Source organism: Narcine bancroftii, chromosome 1, assembly GCF_036971445.1.
Source record: "Narcine bancroftii isolate sNarBan1 chromosome 1, sNarBan1.hap1, whole genome shotgun sequence".
In the NCBI taxonomy this organism is placed as follows: domain Eukaryota; kingdom Metazoa; phylum Chordata; class Chondrichthyes; order Torpediniformes; family Narcinidae; genus Narcine; species Narcine bancroftii.
In genome coordinates, this window is record NC_091469.1 from 358,055,280 (window position 1) to 358,080,110 (window position 24,831).

General features: G+C 40.8%; 1 protein-coding gene and 1 long non-coding RNA gene across 10 annotated transcripts in view; one reads left to right on the forward strand and one right to left on the reverse strand.

Annotated features, from left to right (window-relative positions):
• cobl (cordon-bleu WH2 repeat protein) overlaps positions 1-24,831 on the reverse strand; it is a 389,570-nt gene that overhangs the window by 145,596 nt on the left and 219,143 nt on the right. The window contains exon 8 of one of the 2 annotated variants that reach the window (XM_069912158.1): positions 3,425-3,445. The exons of the other annotated variant lie outside the window; for it this stretch is intronic. Within the exon in view, the coding sequence (XP_069768259.1) occupies positions 3,425-3,445 (21 nt within the window). The remainder of the gene's footprint in view (positions 1-3,424; positions 3,446-24,831) is intronic. 2 annotated transcript variants of the gene reach the window in all.
• Positions 1-24,831, forward strand: part of LOC138750117 (uncharacterized) — a 95,015-nt gene that overhangs the window by 25,448 nt on the left and 44,736 nt on the right. Inside the window, exons 3-5 of one of the 8 annotated variants that reach the window (XR_011349090.1) lie at positions 12,191-12,446; positions 17,812-17,874; positions 21,102-23,417. The exons of 5 other annotated variants lie outside the window; for them this stretch is intronic. This is a non-coding gene — a long non-coding RNA (uncharacterized lncRNA). Of the gene's footprint in view, positions 1-12,190; positions 12,447-17,811; positions 17,875-21,101; positions 23,418-24,831 lie in introns of those variants that run through there. 2 more of the 8 variants (XR_011349085.1, XR_011349079.1) reach the window with 2 other exon arrangements.

Sequence of the window (24,831 nt, forward strand, 5' to 3'; positions counted from 1 at the left end):
TCAAAATTACTATCATTGTTTGAAAATAACAACACATTTAGAACCCTTCAAAATCACTCTCGATATCATTGTCTGAGGCAAAGATGACAGAAACCACATCCATACTCTCACTGTTTAGACAGTCATCATACAGGTCCCAGTCTGTATCTGATGAGGCAGTTTCTGCTTCATCATCAGTATCCCATAATAAATAATCTTCTGTGCCATCAATTGGACAAGAGATACCACACTTTTTAAATGATTTTATCACTGTCTCTACTTTAACTTTGTCCTATGTCTTGAGCACGAAGTAACATAGCATATCAACTGATGCAGCATCCATTGCCCTGCGCTTTGTAAATGATTTTTATGCACTCAACATCCATGTATTCTATTCCTCATGCATATGGTCTTTGAATGGCTTGTTCAAGCAGACATCAAACCACCTGGGGTAACAGCCTCTCCAAAGCCATAGAGTTTTATTATACTTTAAACTTGTAGCTGGCCCGATTCCAAGTGCCCAACTGAGGACAAGGAGAGGGGGGTTGAGCTTTATTCCAGGATCACAAGGGGAGGAGTTACCACGGAGTGAGTTACCAGTGGGGGACGGGCCAACTACACATTGACAGTCACATAGACACATATTTGTATCACCACATAGTGCTAATCTAATTTAGTGTTCTCAGTTAAGTGGCTACAAACCATATCCCAGACCAGCAAACTCCATTCTTTGCATAAACCTCCTGACCGCTTGTTTCACACATTGTCTATCCATAGTTTTACACCATTTTCATCCATCCATCCTTTTTCATGAAATGTACAAAAGAACCTGCAGGGAATTTAATTTTCAGTTTAGTTTTGCATTTTAAGATTACCATGTCCTTAACTTTGTCCCGTTGGCCATGCACAATAACACCATGGTAAACCTGGTCCTTTCGTGGCCTGCACTGGTTTGCACTTTCCATTCCGCTATTCTATTGCCTATCATGTCGAAATTCATGGGGGTTTTGTCCATGTTTCCAATATTTGCCAATGCAAACTGGTGTTTCTGCCGGTTTCAATTAATAAAACTGGTGAAAACTTACAACTTTATGAGTAAGATCTTTTACTAGTTTCTGTGTAATTTTTGTTTTTTTGGCATAATACCAGATTTTTCCTGTTCATGTAATGATTGCATCAGCCTACTATAGCTTCAGAATCATCACTAATGTCTGGGAGCGACTTGGCCCACTGCAGTCCAAATGTTCTTATTTTATTTCAGGTGACTATGTAGCAATCTTGCCTCTGTCATGCACCCATTCTGCAATGTGATGTTCCAACTCTGGCCAATGAGTGATTCCTTTTCTCAAAGAATATTGCCTTTTTGGTATTTTTCTTAAAGTCTCTTCTTTCTTCCTCCAAACACTTACCAACTTCACATGCACAACAAATTTTCTTGCAGCAGCTCAGTTGTTGGTTTTCTTGGCCACTTCTATCACTTTCAACTTAAAGCTCACTTCATATTTTCATCACGTGCTGCATTGTGTCGATTGACCCTCCATGATAGCAATCACCTCCAGCCAACATCCAGCAGATTAATCTACGTGATCTACGGGGGTCAATCAATACGCCGGTCAACGGCCCATCTCAGTCATCGTGAATTTTGGGGGTCGACTCATATGCCAATCAACGGGGCACCTCAGATGGCCATAAAATTGGGGTCAACATATGCTGGATATACCATAAAATTATTTTGAGGCTGAAAGGGGGGGGGTCTACTTATATGCCAAAATATACAGTATATATGTGAGCTGCATTTATAGCCTGTCTGTATCTATCCTCACTAAGTATGCCAAAGCTAAAGACAACATTAGCAGAGCACCTGCACTGAATACTTGCCCAGGCATGCTTGGACTGACCAAAGCAGCTTGCTCTGTGGGCAATATACAAGTAGACTAATCATGTCAGGAAATCACAACAATACGTATAGAACATGATAGGATCATTTTAAGGTGATTTTGGTGATCAGCAACCCAAAATCCATAAAATACACCAAAAAGTTTTCAAGAAGTAAAAACTTAATTGTTCAGTATAATTTACTTACGAGCCAAATTACCATGCTTGCTTTCTGCTTTTTGTAAGCATTGTTAGAATAAAGTTCACTGTGCTAATCACATAGAACAAAACAGGACAATATGGGCCCTTTGGCCCAGAATGTTGTACTTACCTATATAATTGACATGAATCAAAACCTTCCCTCCCTCACAATTCATAACCCTCTTTTCTTACATCCATATGCTGATCACACAAAAAGGCACCCAGATTTCATGTTTGTCATCGTTCCTAAACTATCTTCCACTCACCTTATACAGATCTCCTCTGGTATTGGCCATTGCTGCCCTGGGTCAAATGTGATGGTTGTCCACCATATCTATGACTTTCATAATCTTAATAAAGTCTCCTCTGATCCTCCATCATTCCAGAGAGAAAAACTCTAGCTCAGTTAACCTTTCCTTAAAGGATATGTTCTTCAATCCAGATAGCATTTTGCAAATCTCCTCTTCACCCTCTCTAAAGCTTCACATCATTCTGAAAATGAGGCAACCAGAATTAAAACAGTAAGTGTGGCCAAACTAGAGTTTTATGGAGCTGCAATATTACCTCTCAGCTCTTGAGCTCAATCCCCTGACTAAAGAAGGCCAGCACACCATAAGCCTTCTTCACCATCTCATCAACTTGAGTAGCATCCTGGCAGAATTTATGAACTTGGACTCCAAGGTCCCTCTGTTCATCCACAAGACCAATAATCCTGCTATAAATCATATACTCTGCCAAAAGTTCACACTTCTCCAGACTGAATTCCATCTGTTACTTCTCTGCCCAACTCTGAATCCTTTCTGTGCCTTGTTGTTACCCACGACAACCTTCTAAACTATCCATTACTCCTTCAACCTTCGTGTCATCTGCAGACTTACTAATCTACCCATCCCATTCTTCATCTGTCATTTATATTAAAAAATACAAAGAGCAGGGATGTTAGAACAGATTGCTGCAGAGAACCACTCGTTACTGACCTCCAGGCAGCATAAGATTAATTAATTACCACCCTTTGCCTTCTCATTTTTTGAAAATTTTATTGAACACTCAATACATGCAGTAACTACAATTATTATAATACAGATATAAAAAAACCAAATTGATTATATACATGATGATTTTCAACCTATCTCAAAGCCCCTCCCTCCACCCAACCTCCCACACACCCCAAAAAAAGAGAAAATATCTAAACAGAAAAATAAAAAAATATATATAAAAAGATAGGAAAAGAAAGAGTAACAAAGAATCTTGGATTGCAGAGAGAGATGTCATGCAGCACAACTCATCAGTTCTAACACAAACATATAGAGGAGGATTCTGGAAGACCAGAGGGGTAAAAAGGATATCACTATAAATTTAATTCCATTACCTGAGTATACGGGCACCAAATCTGTAAAAACATAGAATATTTATTTCTGAGATTATAAGTATTCTTTTCCAAAAGGAATACAACTTGGAATTTCAGCATGCCACCTTGGTAATGTTACAGATGTAGCTGATTTTCAAATGATTGCAATATATTTTCTCACAACTGCTAATGCTAATTTAACAAATTTCAATTGATAATTTCAATTTAGGAGTTGTACCTTCAATATTTGCTAATAAAAACAGATCAGGATTTAATGGGAAAAGAAATCCTGTAACTTCTTGTAAAAAATTATTTATGGACACCCAAAAGAGACTCACATTTGGACAAGACCATGTTGAATGTATGAAAGATCCTACAGCTTCACCACATCTAAAACATTGATCTGATAAATCTGATTTCAATTTATTCTACTCTATGTTGTGAGATGTAACTGATGTAAAAAAATTGTACTGAACTAATTTGTACCTTACATTAATAGTATTAGTCATAGAATCTCTACATAACATTTCCAAATTTGTTGATCTATTATAATATTCTTATCTGTTTTGCATCTCTTCCTAGATCTATACAATCCTAATTTAGGAGTTCCTACTTGCAATAGCAAATACATCAAATAAATAATTCTTTTGACATTCCCACTCCTAATAATAAATTTTACCATAGCACAATTAGGCAAAAGCATGGCTGGCCCTAATTTATCTCTCAAATATGCCCTAATTGAAAATTACATACAAGAGTAGTACATGGTATATCATATTTATTCCTCAATTGTTCAAACAATATTAATTGTCCTCTCTCATAGCAATCTTCCACTTTAACAATTCCTTTACGATACCATGTATTTAAGAACTGGTTTTCTCTTGAAAAGACATAAAGAGGTTTAATTAATGGCATTTTAGATGATAAAAATCCTCCACCAATATATTGATTTATTTTATTCATAATGTTGAGTAAATGCTTTAATAGTGGTGTGTCTTTATCAGCAACCAACAATTTCGATTCCCACTTATATATAAATTCTTCTGATTTCTCCAATTTTATTCCATTCTATGTTAACCCATGCTGGTTTTACATTTTCAAATAAAGAAACAAGGAATCTCATCTGTGCCGCTCGGAAATAACTCTTTCAATTAGAGAGCTGTAATCCTCTTAATTCATACTTCCACATTAACTAACTTCTCTATAGAAACTCTTGCCATTTTATCTTTCCAAATAATTTTCCTTATTTGTTTATTTAATTCTTGAAAACATTTTTGAGGTATTAATATTGGCAACATCTGAAAAAGATATGGTATCCTTGGAAATACATTCATCTTTATACAATTCACCCTTCCAACTAAAGTTGTAGATTGTAGTCACACTAGGCACACAGCAAGCGAAAGAACCACACAGAGTCAAAAGTGAGTTGAACCAATTGACTTTAATAGAACTCTCACATGTGCTTAAATCTCTTGAAACCCGATAATTCTTGTGTCTCCCAGGACCGTTATGACATTAGCCGCCAGGCTGTGGGCTTGCCCTGCACCCAAAGCTTTCACAGTCAGATCTGCCATGGACTTGCCCATGACTCCATGAGTCAGTTTGTCGGTTGTGTGGGTGAGCTGCCACATGACCCCTCCCCCCTTCCCCCAGAACCAGCAATAGAAGGGGTGGAGTCTACGGCCAACACCTCTTTAGTCCGTTTGGGTGGCTGACCTCAATGGTGTAAGGGTGGCGCAGTCACAGAATGTTCCAGGTCTAGGTGTGCCAGCTTGAGGTGGTCAATGGTGAAGGTCTCCTCGTGGCCATTCACGTTGAGGATGTACATGATTCCGTTCTTGTACGGAACCACCATCTTGTATGGGCCCTCATACGGCGGCTGGAGTGGAGTCCAGTGTAGGCCCTGCGGACGAAGACGTAGTTTTAGTCCCAGAGGTCCTTGGGGACAAAAGGAGGTGTCAGGCCATGGCAAAAGGCTGGGACAGGAGCTAGTGTTCCTATCTTCTCTCAGAGTCTTGTGAACACTACCGGGGGTGTCTCCTCCATGCCACGGGCTGCTGGCACAAACTCACCTGGAACTGTTAGGGGGCACTGTAGACAAACTCTACTGAAGATGTGGTTAAGTCTTCTTTGGGAGCAGAGTGGATGCCAAGAAGCACCATGGGAGCTCGTCCACCCAATCCAGGCCTCAGAGGCACGCCATCAGGGCCAACTTCAGATGCTGGTGGAAATACTCTACCAGGCAATTGGACTGCGGATGGTAGGCAGTGGAGTGTTGTAGCTGGGTCCCATGTAGCTGTGCCAGTGACAACCATAGGTTGGATTTGAACTGCGATCCCCTGTCTGAGGTGATGATGGCAGACAGGCTGAAAAATGCAATCTTACAATGAGGGCTCTGGCACAAAATTCTGTGGACATGTCAGCGAGTAGTATGGCTTCTGGCCATCTGGTAAACCTGTCGACTATGTTGAACAGGTACTTTGTCCCTCAAGACACTGGCAGTGGACTGACGATGTCAGTTGAAGGGGGGCCTTCACACGCCTTTGGACTTTAGAGGTCTGGCAGTGTATGCATGTCCTAGTCCAGTGCCCAACCTGCTTGCGTAGGCCATGCAAAGGAAATCTATCCACCACCAGTTGGATGGTTGCCCGAATGGATGACTATGGGGTGGTCCAAACCACGTAGTGCATCGAAAAATGTGACACCTCTAAGCAGCTGGAATGATGGGCCAGGATTGGTCAGTGGAGATGTCACAGAGGAACTTGCTGCCTGTTGGGCTGATGGGATGTCCTGAAGTTACAGGCCCAAGAATGTGGTGCAGTAGGCCTGCATTTCTTTGTCCCGCTGCTGTGCCTTGGCACGCACTGAATAGTCTAACCCTGGTGACAGTGCATCAGCCACGATTTTGTTTTTCCAAGAGATAAATTTGACAATGGTGTTATCCTCCATGATGTTCGACAGGTGGCATTGCTGCCATGCTGATCATGGATCCAGTACTTTGGTAAATATGAAGGTGAGAGGTTTGTGGTCTGTGAAGACCGTGAACTCCCACCCCTCCAAGAAATACCAAAGTACCAAATGGCAATGTAGAGGGCTAGCAGCTCCCTGTCAAAGGCACTGTATTCCAGCTCCAGGGGTTGCAGGTGCCAGCTGAAAAATGCAACTGGTTTCCACTGATCCTCAATAGTTGTTCCAGCATGCTGCCGACTGTTGAGTTGGAACCATCAACTGTGAGGGCTGTGGGCACATCCACTTGCGGGTGTACCAAGATGGTGGCGTTTAAAAGTGCGTCCTTGGCCTGCTCAAAAGCCACTGCTGACTCTGTGTCCCAGATGATTTCCTTAGCCTTGCCAGAGATCAGGCTGAACAGGGTTGCATGATTCAGGCTGCTGACAGTCGGAATCAGTGGTAAAAGTTGATCATGCCCACGAACTTCTGTTGACCCTTGACTATATTGGGCTTGGCAAAATGCCTTATGGCCTCGATTTTCTCTGCCAAGGGAACTGCTCCATGCTGGTCGATGTGGTGCCTAAGGAAATCAATGGTCGACAGCACAAAATGACACCGCGGGGTTGATGGCCAGGCCGTATTCACTCAGGCTGCGGCAGAGTTGGCGTAGGTGCATCAAATGTTCTTGGTGTGAGCAGCTGGTGATCAGGATATCATCTAAGTAGATGAATACAAAATTCAAGCCATGCCCCACTTAGTCCATGAGCTGCTGGAACATCTGTGCTGTGTTTTTGAGTACAAAAGGCATCTGCAGGAACTCGAGTAGGCCAAACTGGGTGATGAGGGTCATCTTGGGGACATCACTGGGTGGACTTATCACATGTGGTGATACTTATGGACCAGGTTGACCTTGGAGAAGATGCGTTTCCCATGCAAATTGGCCGTAAAGTCCTGAATATGGGGCACTGAGTAGCGGTCAATCACGGTTGCATCATTGAGGCTTCTGTAGTTGCTGCATGGTCTGATTCCTCCAGCCACCTTGGGCACCACGTGGAAAGGAGAGACCCACAGGTTGTCTGAGCGCTGGATGATTCCCAACTCCTCCATTTTCCTGAAATCCTCCTTGGTGAGGTGGAGTTTGTCGGGCAAGATTATGTATGCCTGGACGTATAGCGGTGATCCATGACTAGGAATGAGGTGCTGTACACCATGCTTAGGGGCATCTATGGTCGGGAACTCTGCTAGTACTCTGGCAAATTCATGGCCTGACAAAGTCACAGAGTCCAGGTGTGAGGCTGTTAACTTGGCTTTGCCGAGTGAGAAGGTCTGGAAGCTCTTGACAGTCACTAAGCCCCGTCCCTTGAGGTCCACGGGAGGCAGTGCACCTGGAGGAAATCTGCACCCAATAAAGGCTGCAAGATTGCTACCAGCATAAACGACCAGGTGAAACGCTTTGAACTGAACTGTAGTAGGATTGTTCGCATACCGAATGCGCGAATACTGCTTTTGTTGGCAGTGGTGAGCACCAGTTCTAACTTCCCGGTGTGGGTGTCATGGCTAGAGGGGGGAAAAGACGCTAACCTCTGCCCCTGTGTCTATGAGAAACTTTCAACCGGAGGGTCGGTCCCATAAGTAAAGGAGGCTATCACGGTGGCCAGCCACTGTAACCGTTAGCTCCAGCCATCCCTGGAGTTTCCCAGAAAAGTACAGGGTGGGTGGCAACAGTGGGCTCCTGAATCCCACCTTTTGTGTTAAAAATATCAACAGTCCGAACTGGGGTCGCTCCCTGCTGCAGGCTTCACTAGCTTTGTTGGTGGTGCGGAGAAGGCCCAGGCCTTGGGGCGTAATGCAGCAACTTGGTCGATGAAGGCCTCACCATGTTGTTTGATGTGCCACAGAATATCTGTGCAGGCCTCTACTTTGCATGGGTCGCTGAACTCGTTGTCAGTGATGAGGAGGCAGATATCTTCTGGCATCTGCTTGAGAAAGACATGTTAGAACAGTAAACATGGCTTATGGCAGCTGCTAGTGAGAACATCTTGTTCATTAAGGCCGATAGCACGCGGTCACCAAGGCCATCCTTGTGAAGCAACTGTGCTGTGCACTCACGGCAGGAGTGGCTAAAAAACTAGATCAGGAGCACCTTGATTGCTTCTTACCTGTCCACAACCAGTGGCTGGTGTAGAAAGTCGATGGTGCAGCCTGTTGTTTCCTGATCGAGTGAACCAACCACATAGTATAACTTGGTGGCGTCTGAGACTATTTACCTGATCTGGAATTGGGCTTTAGCTTGTGAGGGCCAGAAAGCTGGCAGTTTCAGTGAAACTGTATTCTGCATGCTTGGGTCGGTCATCATTGGGTCCAAATGCTGTTTGAAGCATCAGGATCACCAATGTAGTCGCACTAGGCACGCAGCGAGTGAAAGAACCACACAGAGGTGAAAGTGAGTTGACCAACTGAGTTTTTAATAGAACTCTCGCACACGTTTAAATCCCTCAGAACCCGGTGATGCTTGCAACTCCTGGGACATTTACGACCTCAGCTGCTAGGTTATGGGCTTGCCCTGCACCCAGAGCACACTCAGTCAGATCTGACATGGACTTGTCCACAATTCCATGAGCCAGTTCATCTGTTGCATGGTCACGCCACCACAAGTTAAATTTATCCATTTTTAAAAATCTTCCTCAATCTTTTTAAGTAAAGATAAATAATTAATTTATATTAATTATTCAAATATTTATATGCAGGTATTCCTAAATATTTAATAACTTCCTTTGGCCATTTAAACTGCATATCTCTCTGACACTGGGTATAGTCACCTACTGTCAAAGACATAATTTCACTTTTATCCCAATTTATTTTATAACCTGAAACTTTCCCATATTTTTCCAATTGGGCATACAATCTATTTAAAGATGACTCAGGTTCTGTCAAATATTTTAAAACATCATCTGCAAGTAAATTGATTTTGTGTTTCTCTTGATCTACCCTAAAGCCCTTAATTTGTAAATCTGAGTGAATCATTTGTGCAAGTAGTTCCATAGTTAAATAAAGCTGGTGACAAAGGACATCCTTGTCTACTTAAATGGCTTAGATACCTGTCTATTTGTTACTACGTTAGCTTTAGGACTATTATTTCATGCTTTAACCCAATTTTAAAATTTTAATCCAAACTTTTATAATACCTTAAACAAGAAATCCCACTCTAATCTATCAAACATCTTTTCTGCATCTAAAACCACTGCAACTGCTAAATGAGTTATGCTAAGCAATCTAGCTACATTTCCTGAAGATTTTTTTTAAACAAACCCTGTCTAATCCATATTAATTAATTTAGGTAACAAACTACTCATTCTATTTGCCAAAACTTTTGCTACTATTTTATAATCAACATCTAATAATGAAATAGGTCTATATGATGAATCACAGTAATTAATGCCAACGAAAATGATTCTGGAAGAGTAGAAGTTTGTGAAGCTTAATCCAATACATGTAAATATAGGAATTAATAAATCCTTAAATTCTTTATAAAATACAAATGGGAAACCATCTTCTCCTGAAGATTTATTACTATGTAAATAGTTCATTATTTCTCTTATTTACCCTCTGACTTCTGAGGGAAACCCAATTCTGAATCTTTGAAGCCAAATTTTCATGGCTCCCATGCCTCATGACTTTCTGAATAAGTTTACCATGTGGAACCTTTTCAAACACTATCAAAATCCATATACACCACATCTACCGCCATATAAATTCAAACATTTCTTTTTTTGCCTCCTTGAAATACTCAGTTAAGCTGAAGTTCACCTGCATCTCACAAAGCCATACTGATTATCCCTAATACTCTAAATGCTCATAAATCTGTCCCTAAGATCCTCTCCAATAGTCTGCCCATCATTGGTGTCAGATTCGTGGATCTATAATTTCCAGGATTCTCTCATTACTTTTCTTGAACAAGGAAACTACATTTACCATACAACAATCAGCCCTCCGTTACCATTCCTATGAACAAGGAAGACACAAAAATCATCATGAACACCCTTGCAATCTCTTCCTTTCCTTCCTGTAGTAACCTAGGGTATGACCTGTCTAGTTCTGGGGACTTATTCATCCAAATATTTTTCAGTAACTCCAGCACAAATTGTTTTTTAACCTCAAAATGATCCAGTACACTTATCTGTTCTACACTGACCTCACATTTATCAAGGCCTCTTGCCCTGTTGAACACTTAAGCAAAGTATTAAGGACCTCTCTACCCCCACCCCCTCACCCACTTTATCTCTGAGTATTCCTACTCTCACTCTTGGTGTTTTCTTTAAGGTTTTAGAGTTTTCTTTTAGAGATTTTAGGGTTAAAGTCAAGAAAACTCTAAGGGTTTTCCTTAATCCTACCTCCCATGGTTTTTTCATTCTTCCTTCTTGCTTTTCTAAGTCCCATCTTAAGTTCTTTCTTGGCTACCTTATAATTCTAATAAGCCCTGGCTGATTTTTGCTTCATAAACCTTGTGTGTGATTCCTTCTTCGCCTTGAATAACAGTTCCACCTCACTTGTCAACCATGGTTCTGACACTAATCTTCAAATACTCTTTTGATGGTTTCCTTTTGCTCCTTTTCCTCTCTCAGTGGGACAAAACTGTCTAGAACCATATGCAAATTATCATTAAACATCCTCGACATTTCTGCTGTGTATTTTCCTGAGAACATCTGTTTCCAATTTACTTTCCAAAGTTCCTGCCTTATACAAATGTAATTACCCATTCCCCATTAAACATTTTCCTATTTTGTTTGCTCCTCTCCTTGTCCATGCCCCTGTTAAAGGTCAGGGAGCTGTGATCGTTTATTTCCAAAATGCTCACCCACTACAAGGTAATTCACCTGACCAGGTCTGTTGCCCATTACCAGATCCAGGATGGCCTCTCTAGTGGTGCCACTGCCTTGACAGCAACCATGTTATTGTTGCACCTTTTAAAACATGAATACTTATCTGCTCCTCCATTTCTCAGGGGTTATTGGGTGGCCTATAGAATGCTCTCAGTTGAGTATGCACTCCCTTCCTGTTACTGACTTCCTCCCACACTGGCTCAGTAGACATTCCCTCCATGATGTCTTCCCTTTCTACAGCTATGATACTATCCCTGATTAGCGATGTCATCCCCTTTTTTTTAAACACCCCTCCCTTTCCCTTTGAAATATCTAAACCTCAGAACATTAACCAGCCAATCCTGCCCTTGTGGTTGGCAGGTTCCTGGAATCACCATAGCCACGTTGACTGAATAATCAATAAATCAATATATAATACAAGAACTTTGACAAATAGGCACAAGACCATGCATGATGGGTGGCAGCAACGAACAGAGACATTCACCTCACTATTACTGCATGGTGAACAGTCAATTTTCTGGTTAATAACGAAGAAATACTATGCCTTCCCCAGCGTGAGTTATGAAATCAGAAGAAAGAAAGCAATCAAAGGCAAGACCATGGTGGTCTATGCTGCTTATCTTCTGGATTAACAGAATTATGGGGTAATTCAGCAAGGCCCTTCAGACAATTCTTCCATGATGAAGATGCCTACTTAGGCTTCTCCCATTTGCCTGCATTCAACCTATATCTCTCTAAACCTTTCTTTCCTGTGTACTGTCCAAATTTTTTAAGTGTTGTAATTATATTTCGCTTTACCAGCTCTTCCAACAACTCATTCAATATAATTCACCAGTGGGAAGAACTTGGATCTCAAATCCCTATTAAATCTTTCCTAGCTTGGGAAAATAACTGTGATGATCTAATCCACACATGTCAAACTCTGGCCCGCGGGCCACCTCCTCTGTTTACGTTGCAGGGTCTCACCGTGGACTCTGGTTTTGGGGCCTGGCCGGTGTCAGGGGAAGCCAAAGCCGCTTCCCAGCGCCCGGAAACGGAGGCTTCGGGCCTGACCTCGCCAGGACCGTTGCCCACTCCCCCTCCCTGACACAGGCCGACCCGCGACTCATGGTGACGGGGCCGCTGATCCGCCGAGATGCCGCCCTGCAGCGAGAGCCGATGCCGTTGTCCAACCCGATCGCCCGCAAACCCCGCCCTCCCGCACACAGGCCTGAGTAAGTATTATGAACTTTAATCTCAGGATAAAACGATCTTCCAATAGTTTCATGTCACTGTGATAAATATATTCCTGGTTAAAAATGGTCCTGCACCTGGATACAAGCTCATTAGGCATAAAACTTGAAAAGTGTGTAAATCAAAGGATATCTATACCAATGGAAAAAGGGCATGGCAAATAACCCTGCTAGAGTTCATGCCCACAATCGGTCACCCATTTGATTGTTTCAGGAATCATGTTATTCTCCCACATTCTCAATAGCCCTCAGATTTTACTATTCGACAGCACACTAGCAACATTTGACAAATCCTCCATAGAGAAATATTATTTATTGAATATTTTATTTCTCATTTGTTAATGCTTCTGGTAAGAGTTTATCCAAAACTACTATTAAACATTTATTTTAATAAGAAAAAGTTTAACATTACATATGTTGAAAGAAGAGAAAACATGCAGATGTTATTGAAAATTTTCAATAAATATTTAGTTCGGCCCTCGACTTAGTCCAAGTTTTTAATTTTGGCCCTCCGTGAATTTGAGTTTGACACCCCTGATCTAACCTATCCAGCTGACTTGTCATTTTATAAATCTTGTCAAGATCACCTCTCAGTCCCAGCTGATTCAAACTCTCTTGATTATTGAAGCCCTACCATTAAGGCTATATCCTTGTAAATCTCTTTTGTATCCTCGCAAGCTTAATCATGTTCTTCCTACATTGTAGCATATACCACTCCAACTGCAGCCTATTGCCTGTGCAACCATTACAGGAAATCCTAACTCTTGCACATTGCCTCGGCCAATCAAAGCAAGCATTTTCCTTGCCTTTTTCTCTAATATGTCTACCTTTGTCACCACTTTCAGCAAACAGACACACAGACACTCCTATGTTTCTCTTGTTCAATAATATTACCCATGTCCTTATCATTCACTATGTGTGTCCTGCCCTGGTTTAACTTAGCAAAACCACATCTCTTTGCACTAAGGTAAATTCCTGCTGCCATTCCTTTGCCCACTTTCCCAATTAATCCACATCTTGTGTCTCAAGAGACAACCTCCCTCACTGCCCATCTGCAAACTTTCTAATTGTGCCACCCACTTACTTATCCAAATCATTAATATAAAATAAATAGGTAGACAAGCATAGATACTTGTGGCACACCGCTGGTCATAGGACTCATAATATTTTTTAAAAATCATCCTGCACGATCACCATGTGCCTCCCACAACCAAACTAATTTTGTATCCAAATGGCTACCTCATCTTGAATCCCATATATTCTAACCTTACAGACTAGCCTACCATGGGAAAAAAAAACCTCAAATTTGAGAGATATGATTTCCTACACACACCAGGCTCCATATCTTCAATCAATCTTCACCTTTCCAAATGCAAATAAATTCTGTCTTTCAGACTTCCTTTCAGTAGCTTTTCTACTGCAGCTGTTAGGTTCACCAGCCTGAAGTTTCCTGGCTTGTCCTTGCAGCCCTAAATAGAGCATTAGTCATCCTCTAGTCTTCCTGTGCCTATCAATGATGTTTTTTTGTGCTTCCCACAATATCAAATATACACCTGGTAAGTTCACTTTTATGCATTTCAAAAATACAGGTATCACCTCTTTTGTAATGTTGATATGTTTAAAGGTATCACTATCCTCTTCCTTGAACTCATTTGCTTCAATGTCCTTCTCCATAGTCAACATGGACAAGAAGTATACATTTAAGGTCTCACCCATCTATTGTTGCTCCACACTTATATTACCACCCTGATCATTAATGGTACCTACATTTCACCAAGCTATCCATTTGCTCCTAATATTTGTGGAACCTTTTAGAATTCTCTTTTACCTTATCTGCCAGGGACTCTATTTCTTGCTCTGCACCTGGATCCTTGACTTCCTCATTGGCAGATCCCAATCAGTTCAGATCGGCATTAACACCTCCTCCTCATTGATCACCAGCACAGGGGCATGCCAAGACAGTATGCTTGGACCCTGCTTTTATCTCCATACCCTCATGACTGCATAGCCAAATTCAGCTCCTTTGCAATCTATAAATTTGCTGACAACACAGTTTTTGGTCAAATAATTGGGAAAGATTAATCAAAACAAGGGACAGAGATTGAGAATCTGGTTGGGCAGTACCATAACAACAATCTTGCTCTCAACATCACCATGACCAAGAAGCTTATTGTTCATTTTTGAAAGGAAGGTTGATGAACCATGCATCTCTCTGCTTTAATGAGACAGAGATGGGAGAGGACAAGGACCTTCATCACTTGGGAGACCATATTGCAGTAGACCAGCAGCCAGTAGATTGAGGAAACCTTGAAAAAAGTGCACTGCAACACCTCTACTTTCTAAAGAGTCTGAGGAGATTTGACATGTTGTTGAAAACTATTAAATTTCCACAGTTGCACTGTGGAATGAATACTGACTGGTGCCATCTCATGCTGGTTTGGTAATTGGTCAATGTGAGATCAGTGTAGAACAAGCTAATGTGCTGGAGGATGTTGAGGTTAAGAAAGAGGAAGTGCTGGATTTTCTTTAACACATTAGGATTGACAAGTCCCCAGGGCCGGACAAAGTGTACCCCAGGTTACTACAGTAAGTGAGGGAAGACATTGCTGGGGTATGAGCATTGATCTTTGCATTCTCCCTGGACACAGATGAGGTACCGGAGAATTGAAGAATAGCAAATGTAGACCCTTGTTTAAAAAACATAACAGGGAAAATACTTGGAATTATAGACCAGTGGTGGACAAACTATTGGAGAGGATTCTTAGCGACAGAATTTATGAGAATTTCAAGAAGCATAGCCTTCTAAGGCATAGTCATGATGACTTTGTCAGGTCATGCCTCATGAGCCTAAATGAGTTTTTTGAAGTGACAAAAAAAATAATGAAGATAGAGCAGTAGATGTTGTGAATATGGAATTTTGTAAGGCATTGAACAAGGTCCCTCATGGTAATCTAATTTAAAAAGTCATGGGGCACGGGATCCAAGGAACCTTGGCTGTGTAGGTTCAGAATTAGCTTGTCTGCAGAAAGCAAAGAGCAGTAGTAGTTGATGGAATGTATTCTGTTTGGAGGTCTGTGACTAGTGGAGATCCACAGGGATCTATTCTGAGACCACTGCTCTTTCTAATTTTTATAAACAATCTGGAAGAATAAGTGGAAGGAGGGGTCAGTAAGTTTGCAGGTGACATGAAGGTTGGAGGCATTGTAGATGGTGTAGAAGATTGTCGTATGTTACAGCAGGGTATAGACACGATGCAGAGTTGGGTAGAGAAGTGGCAGATGGAGTTCAATCCGGATAAGTGTGATGCATTTTGGATGCTTAAACTTGAAAGTGGAGTACATGGTTAATGGCAGGATACTTAATTGTGTGGAAGAACAGAGGTATCTTGTGGTCCAAATCCATAATCTCTCAAAATGGTGCCATGCAGGGTAATAAGGTAGTTAATAAAAGCTTATGGCATACTGGACTCCAGTTTAAGAGCCATGAGATAATGTTGCAGCTTTATATAATGCTGGTTAGACCATACTTAGAATATTGTGTAGGAAGGAAGATGAAGTTTTGGAGAGGGTGCAGAAGAGATTCACCAGGATGTTGCTTGGATTAGAGAATCTCTCTTATGAGGCAAGGTTAACTAGGGGTTTTCTTATTGGAGCAACAAAGGATTAGAGGTGACTGAATAGAGGTGTACAAGAATATGAGAGGCATCGATAGGATGGAGAGCCAGCATACCTTTCCCAGAGCAAGAGCAACAAATGCCAGAGGACATTTGGTTAAGGTGAGGGGAAGAAAGTTTAGGAGAGACGTCAGAGTTTTTTTTAAATTATATACACAGAGAGTGGTGGGTACCTTGTATGCATTTCAAGGGGTGGTGGTGGAGGCTGGTACAATAGGAACATTTAAAAGACTCTTAGGCATGCACATGGATGCAAGAAAAGTAATGGGTTCTGGGAATAAGGACGGGAAGGTTTAGATTGTTGAGTTGGTTTATCGGGGTCACCACAACTTCGTGGGCTGAATAGCCTGTTATGTGCTGTAATGTTCTACAACAAAGAAACTTAAAGAATATTTAATGAAACTCAAAGAAAACGAAAAGTAAATTCTGGCATAAGTTAATTGGCTTGGAGATTAGAGCTCAATATATTAAAATAAACTTTCCATAAACTCTTGGACATTTTGAGTTTTGCATTAGTTCCACAGATCAGTAAAAAAAATAACATTTCCTGTTGAAGGATGACAGTAATAGGGAAAGTGAAAAGTAAATATGAAAATAGAAATATGCCTTCGCACATCACCATTTTATACTGAAATGATGCATGTTAAAAGAAAAAAATTAAGTAATGACAAGTCACAAGAATAAAAACTAATTAATGCGTCATAGAGACATCAAGTCACCTTTATTTATCATTCATACCATTCATTGTGTTTCTCCAGGACCACAGAGAAGATTTGCATAAATATAAGTTAAAATAGATTAAAATATTAAAACATATACAATAAAAGTCCACAGTACACTATTCACATAAGTTCTGGAGATTCAGGAACCTGATGGCTTGGGGGAAAAAACTGTTGCCCAATCTGAACATAAGGGCCCAAGCACTATAGTACTTCCTTCCAGATGGCAGAAGGAAGAAAAGTTTACGAGGGGTATGTGGAGTCCTTCACAATGTTTATTGCTTTCCACGTGCATCCTGTGTTGTAATGTCCTTCATAGTGAAAAGAGAACCACCAATGATCTTTTCCGCTGACTTCACTATCCTCTGCAGGGTTTTATGGTCTAAGGTGGTACAGCTTCCAAACCAGGTGGTGATGAAGTTGCTCAGAATGCTCTCAATACATCCTAAGTGGAATGTGGTGAGGATGGAGGGTGGGAATTGAGCTTTCCTTAGCTTTCACAAAAAGTAGAGGTGCTGCTGGGCTTTCTTGGCTATGGAGCTAGTGTTAAGGGACCAGATGAGATTTTCTGCCAAGTGCATTCCAAGGAACTTGAGACTCTTGACAATCTCAACAGTGGAGCTGTCAATGGTCCTCCTGAAGTCGACAACCATCTCTTTTGTTTTATTAACATTCAGATAAAGGTTATTGGCTCTGCACCAGTCCATTGGCGACTGCACTTCATCTCTGTATGCTGACTCCTCATTCTTACTAACAAAGCCCACCAGGTCATGTCGTCAGCAAACTTGATGATGTGGTTTGCTGCACAATCATGAGTCAGTAGAATGAACAGCAGTGGTCTAAGCACACAGCTCTTGGGGTGGGGGGGGGGGGGGGGGGCCGGGAAGCGCGTATTCAGTGTGATGGTCTTGGAAGTGCTGTTTTCAATTCTGACTGTCTGAAGTCTCCCCCACAGGAAGTCGATAATCCATTTGTAGAGGGAGGTGTTTAGACCCAGCAGGCCCAACTTCCTTATCAGGTACTGAGGTATGATTGTGTTGAATGCTGAACTGGAGTCAATAAACAGCATTCAAACATACGAGTTCTTATTTTCCATGTGGGTGTGGGGTAGTTGGAGGGTGATGAACCTATACGTGAGTGATTGAATCTATATGTGAACAGTCGGGGATCCGGTGATGGGGGCAGCAGGAGCTTTTTTTTATCATTTTATTTATAAATTTTAAACCACTGTAATAGTTACATTCAAACGATTATTATATATGTGGGATATATTATATATCACCTCATAATTCCACCCTCCCACCTTCTCGCCCTCCCAACCCCTAGATAAATGGAAAATAAGAAAGAAATAAAAAAGTGAAAACTGAAAATGCCAAGGAAATAAAACATTAAAACGATAAAGTCTATATTGGAGATTACCAAGAAGTGAGGTCTTCAGAGAGTCTATTAAACATGCAAACCCAAATTTTGTAAATATGGGTGCCATATTTTCCAAAAGACATAATATTTATCTTGCAGATTATAAGTAATCTTCTCTAATGATATACAACTGTGAAGTTCTGCAGCCATCTTCCCATACCTATATCTATTTCTGATTTCCATGATATTGCTATACATTCCTAGAAACTGCTGAAGCAATTAACACAAATTCAGCTTGATCTATATTTAATTTAATTTTGGTCTTATAACCTTAATATAACTCAATAAAAATAACATCAGATCCTGTTGGAATTTGACCCCTGTAATTCGTTCCAGAAAATTACCTACCCCTAACCAAAAATGTCTAATTTTAGGGCATTGCTAAGTTGAATGCCAATCTTAGATCTACACCTAAAACATAAATCTGATATCACAGGATTCAATCTATTTGGGCAGCAGGAGCTTAATGTGCCCCATAGTGAGCTTCTTGAAGCACTTCATGAGGGTAGTCATGAGTGTGACAGGGCGGTAGTCATTGAGACAGGACACAGACGACTTCTTCAGCATGGGGACAATGGTGGCAGCTTTGAAACACATTGGGACCATAGCACTTCTTAGGGAAATGGTAAAGGTGTCAGTGACAACAACTGTCAGCTGAGCTCCCATCCTGAACACTCTGCAAAATTTGTTATCTGGCCCAGCAGCTTTCTGTGGGTTGACCTTGCCTAACACTCTCCTCTCATTAGTCACTGTAAGACACAGCACCTGATTATTTGGAGGAGAGATGGTCTTCTTCGCCGCCACATGATTTTTCATCTCAAAATGCATGTAGAAGTTGTTCAGTGCTTCTAGGAAGGAAGCATCACCAGCACAGGCAGATGGTATAGTCTTGTTTTGGTGATATCTTGAATGCCCTTCCACATGTGTCATGTGTCCTTGCTGTCCAGGAAGTGACAGTGAATCCACTGGGCATGCGCACACTTTGCTTCCCTGATGGCCTTGGACAGCTACCTTATCACCCGCTCTGAAGGCAGAGTTTCAATTCCTCAGCAGCACATGCACCTCAGAAGTCATCCATGGCTTTCGATTAGAGCGAGTAATGATGGTCTTGGGCACAGTGACATAGTCAGTACACTTACTAATATACTTACTCTTTTATACTTATACTCACTCACACTTGGTCATGCTTTGCTTTAGACTGCCTTGTGTGTTAAACCATTTCAAGCCCTTATTCAAATACTTTTGAATATGATGGGGGTTCACCAGCCAATTAATCTGTCAATCTCTCCTTAACTAAAGTTCTCCTGCCTTGGAACAATCTAATATGAAAGCCACTCAAGTGCTATTAGATCTTGTAAAAACACAATGCTGAAGAAACTCAGCAGGTCAAGCTCTGTCTTATATAACAAAGGTAAAAATACAAGTCTGACTTTTCAGGCTTGTGCTCTTCATCAAGGTATGGAAAAATGTCAGCAGGTGCCTAAACAAAAGAATAGTTGGGGGGGGGGGGGATATGGCAGGAGGTTATAGGTGGAGAAGTGAGGGAAGGGACAACAGCAATCAACCCCTCATTCAATCCCAAACCCTGAAATGGGAAGCATCACCCACTAGAAACTAAGAACTCACATTTCTTCCCCCATTACTCCCCACCTCTAGGAGGGGGCACACAACCCCAACCATAGAGGGACCTACTAAAGAAAGGAAATACGGTCACCCACTTTACAGAGAGTAGAAATTAGCTCCAGAACACAAAAAGCCACACAACAACTACAGGGCACGATGAGAAATTGTGTGTCTTCTGTGTGACAGGTAGTTAGGCGGCTTTGTTCGGTACTAGGGCCCTCCCTCACCAATGGTGAGCAAGGAGGAAAAATTTTTTAAAATTAGCCTAGGAATTTCCCAGGTAAAAATATTTCACGCAACTCAAGTGAAAGTAATTATGTTTTGATATTTCATCAGCTTTCAAGTCAAAGGTACCAATATTAAGACTAAATTTTGCCACAACCAATTTTCTGGTTCATACCCGATATTTAATTTTATGTAACCCACTCTTATGTGAGGAAAAACAAGTTTGGTCTCAAGAGCAGTGAGTCTGAACATAGGTTGATTAAAACAGGGAACTTTATTCACTTGTGTAGGGAAGTCGCAACAGGGATAACACACACAAACACACACATGCAGAATACAATCACATTGGATGAAACAACTACCGATACTCACAAACATCTGTGGAGAGATAGCTTTACAATCAAGGAATTAAATACGATACTCACCACCCCTTGATACAATGCAAGCACGGCTCTTAACTAAACTAGACTAGGGACTGTGATTTCTACATACCACTGCTACAGTTCTCAACCCTTTGTTAGTGCACATTTTACCACTGACTCTCCAGCATCTCCCACAGTTCGCAACCTGGAGTGCAGCTGGAGTTCATCTCACGGCAAGACGAAAGAAAAGAGGCAGATGATCCACACATAGTGGGCTTTAAAGTACAATCAAGTGGAGAGTCTACGCTAGGTATGAGTTAGGTGATTAAAGGGGCTAATGGTCAGGTGTGCATTAATCTGGGGCTAAACTTGACCTTGTCTGGCTGGTGAGATGACTACCAACTAGATGACCGCTGGTAGGATTACATGGCCTCAATATTACACCCACTTGGTAATCAATGTTTTGTTTAGAATTACATGGAGGGTGATTGAACTAGAAGTAGTCCAAATATACCTTGACGTAGTTTTAATTTCACCAGTTTAACCACCAGAATTAGTGTTCAATATTTCTCTTGAATAAAAGGTACAAATGGAATGTTTTTTTTTTCCCCTGCAGCACTAGACTTATGTTCAATTCCAACAACAAAGGTAATCACCAAGTTTCAGATTCTCTTGAGAATACAGAAATACTGAACTTATCATGGCTCTATTTAACAACAATCCAACACCCTTATCTTTTCCTTTCAGTTAACCTTATTTAAAAAGTGCTGCCTTTAATTAGCCCAACTGTATACTTTCTGGATCAAGCTATTTATTGGCATGATACTACTTCAAAGCAGGCCAGTTAAACTGTCAGACGGATTCAGGAGGATATCACAGTCATCTTTGGCTTTGCTGATGGTCAAGTTATGTCAGAATCAGAAGTTATTGCCATGAACTTGCCACAAAATTTGTTACTTTGCAGCGGCATCACAGTACATTTATATATAAACCACCTTACAAAATAAATAAAAATAGTCCAAGTAAAAGTGAAAGTAAGGCAGTGTCTGTCGTTTATTGACAGAGGAGAAAAAGCTGTCCTTGTGCCACTTCAAGGTCCTGTACCTCTTTCCTGATGGCAGCAGAGTGAAGAGGTGATGGGGGTCCTTGAAGATAGAGGCCACTTTCTTAACACCCCTCCACTTCAGGATGTTCTCGATGGTACCCGTGATGTCGCAGGCCAAGTTAACGACCCTCTGGAGTTCTTCTTATCCTATGCATTGGCAACTCCATACCAATGATGCAACCAGACAGAATGCTCTCCATTGTACACCTGTAGAAGTTTTCAAGAGTCTTCAGTGACACACAAAATTTCCTCATAAAGGTTTGGCACAGACTAGAAAGGCAAAAGGGACTATTTCTGTGCTGTAATGTTCTATGGTTTTATGGTCACTGGTGAGCTTTCTTCATGAATGCATTGACAAGAAGTCTCCAAGACAGATTCTTGGAGATGTTAACATCCAGTAATTTGATGTTGTTGACCCCTTTGATAATGACGTGTTTGTTTTCTCCTGATTTATTCCTTGGTTTTGCGGACATTGAGTGCAATTGTTAATCTAAATAAGGGTTCATATCCTTCATTATTTGATTTTTTTCCACTGTACTTTGAATTAAACAACTCAATTTATTTGAACAAGAAAAATGTTTTCATGTGGAGTTAAAATGGAATAACTACTGCTTTTCATTCTTGATTGTTGATTCAATGGACAACCGGACTCCAGCTTCTAATTCATTGAAGGAATGTGGAAAATTTATTGGCATTGCTGAAGTAATTCAATCTTGGACAAAGAGTGCAATACCTCCTCCCCTTTTACTCACTGCCTGTCTTGACTCTGGGAGATTCTGTTGCCAGTCCTGCCCATCCTTTGACCATGTATCGGTGATAACAACAAAATCAATTGAAGCTGAGTTCATTTACTTTAAAAGTTGTATTCATTGTATTAAAATAGATGCAATTTAATTTTGAAACCCCTTGATGTGCTCTACCCACCCACTGCCCTTCTTTTCCCAAATATCTAAAATATGAATCTTAAAAACCCCTATGACCAGATTCTTTGGATCTCATTGGATGAACAAAAATGACTTCAAGAGCATACAATGGTACTCAAATTAAAATCATATTTCTAGGCAATGAAATAAATTGGTCAGGATTTTAAAATACAATTGTTTTCTGCTATGATGCTTCTTCACTTTAAAGGGTAAGGTTGAAAATCAGTTGAAGTATGTGAACTTCTACTTCAAAGTTAGCAACGTCGACCAAAATGAAGCCATAAACACATTTACTGTAAACAAATATCAACCTAGGAAGGAAATAGGTTTCTCTTGACGTACATCCTGAAAAAACAATATTTTCATAAGAGATTTAAACAATGGCTAACATTTTTTATTATTAATGGAAAATATTGGAAAGCCTTTTCATACTTAGAATAATAGTGCTGCATATTACTAGATCATAACTTAAAAAATCTTTTGAGTCAGGAGGATATTTCTAAGTGTTGCCAGTGTGGACCCTTGGCAGTTTTAATGGACATACACCAAATCTTATTGTGAAAGAGCTCCAACACATTACATTTGATAGAAAAGCCCTTGTTCAAATGAAGTTAAATGTCTTTTTTCAACAAGTTTCATTAATGTGCTTGCTAAAAAAAAAAAGGCAGGTATTAGGAATGACAAAACCACCAACGCCCCCCACCACCACCAACACACGTGCGAGCACTCGCAAAATTGCTGAGGCAGAACATAATGTGGTTGCAGAGAACTGGAATTCACTATATTTTGTTCAGATGGCTGGCTCCTCCTTTGGCTCCACCCTCACCTAACCCAATATAAACCCTGGTTTTCCCCCATTACCTCAGATTCACCTGAGAACTATTGTGTCTACTGGCCATTGATTGTAAGCTATTAAAAGTGTGTTTGTACTCCTCGCTTGTGTCTGAGTGTATCAGTCGCATTACAGTGGTAAAGTGATTACCAATGAACTTCTCAGCAAAAACGAGTTACATGAAGATCTCTATTGCATTCAGATGTCACTACACACACCTAAAAGACTCTCTGTAGATGCATATTATTCTTAGAAAATAATCAAATTTAGATTACGTTGAGAATGTAAAAATGTCTGAACATGATTGCATTCAGCTAAGGTTCTGTAGATACTGTTACGGAGTCCAGAGGACCCCAAAAACCAGCAGCAATAAATATGCACCACAACATAGGGTTATTTAAACAAAAGTAGTTTTTAATTATATTTGAACAAGAAAACAGAATTAAACTTTAACTTATTATTTAACCTACCTAACCCACTTAATCCCCCCTCTTTTACTAAGCGCAGGTGTGTGTAACGTCTATTTAAGATTAGAAAAGTTCTTTGGATCACAGTCCAATCTCATTGGATGCAGGCAATTCTTGTTCTGTGCACAGAAGTTAGCATTAACAAAGTTCACCAGTCTTTGGTGCTTAACAGGCAAATGGTTAACACTCAGGAGGGTTTTTCCTGGTTTTCAGAGAGAGATCCCTTTTCTAGGACATTCGCAACTGATTCCTTCTAATCAGTCTTGCTGACGAAACTTTCCCCCTTCAGGGTTCTCCAGATGATCCACTTTCTTTCAGGTCACCTTTCCCACTGCCAGTCTTCTCCTTTGACCAGGCAGCCTTCCAAAGTTTGCCAGCTTATCCCTCTGGAACTGATTTCTGTGACTCCTTCTTTCTCACTCCCTCCCTCTCCCCTCAAGAATACACTAATATTATGCATATGTGCAAAGATTTATTTCCAAGCACGCCTGAAGAGGAAGATGATGCACTGGAATGGTTGTTCCATAACATCATCCCCAGTAGTGCTGGTGGAGTAAAGGAACTGCAGGCAGATATAACAGACATGCCAGAACTGTCAGGAGTACTGCAGTTTTGACAGCTGGTGATCAAGAGAAGAAGGAAAATCAAGAAGAATCAGAGCAAGATGAAGATGATCAAGAAGATGAAGAAGAAATACCAGGGGCTTCAGGTTTTGGCAAAAAAACAAACATGAAAGATCTTTACTTACTAATAATGAATCAATATCAAGTTATGAAGCCTGATATTAGGGGTGTTAGATCTGATATGATGGAAGTTAAAAGTAAAATATCAAGGGTGCTTCAGAGGTGAAAGAAGATTTCAGAGTTGATTTGGATGTGCAGAGAGTTAAAAACGATATGGATATTCATACTGATAGAATTGAAAGTGTTGAAAATTTGGATATACTCTGGGAAAAACAGAGGAAAGAAATGATGGATGTTGGAAAATCAAATAGACAGAATAATGTTAAAATTGCTGGA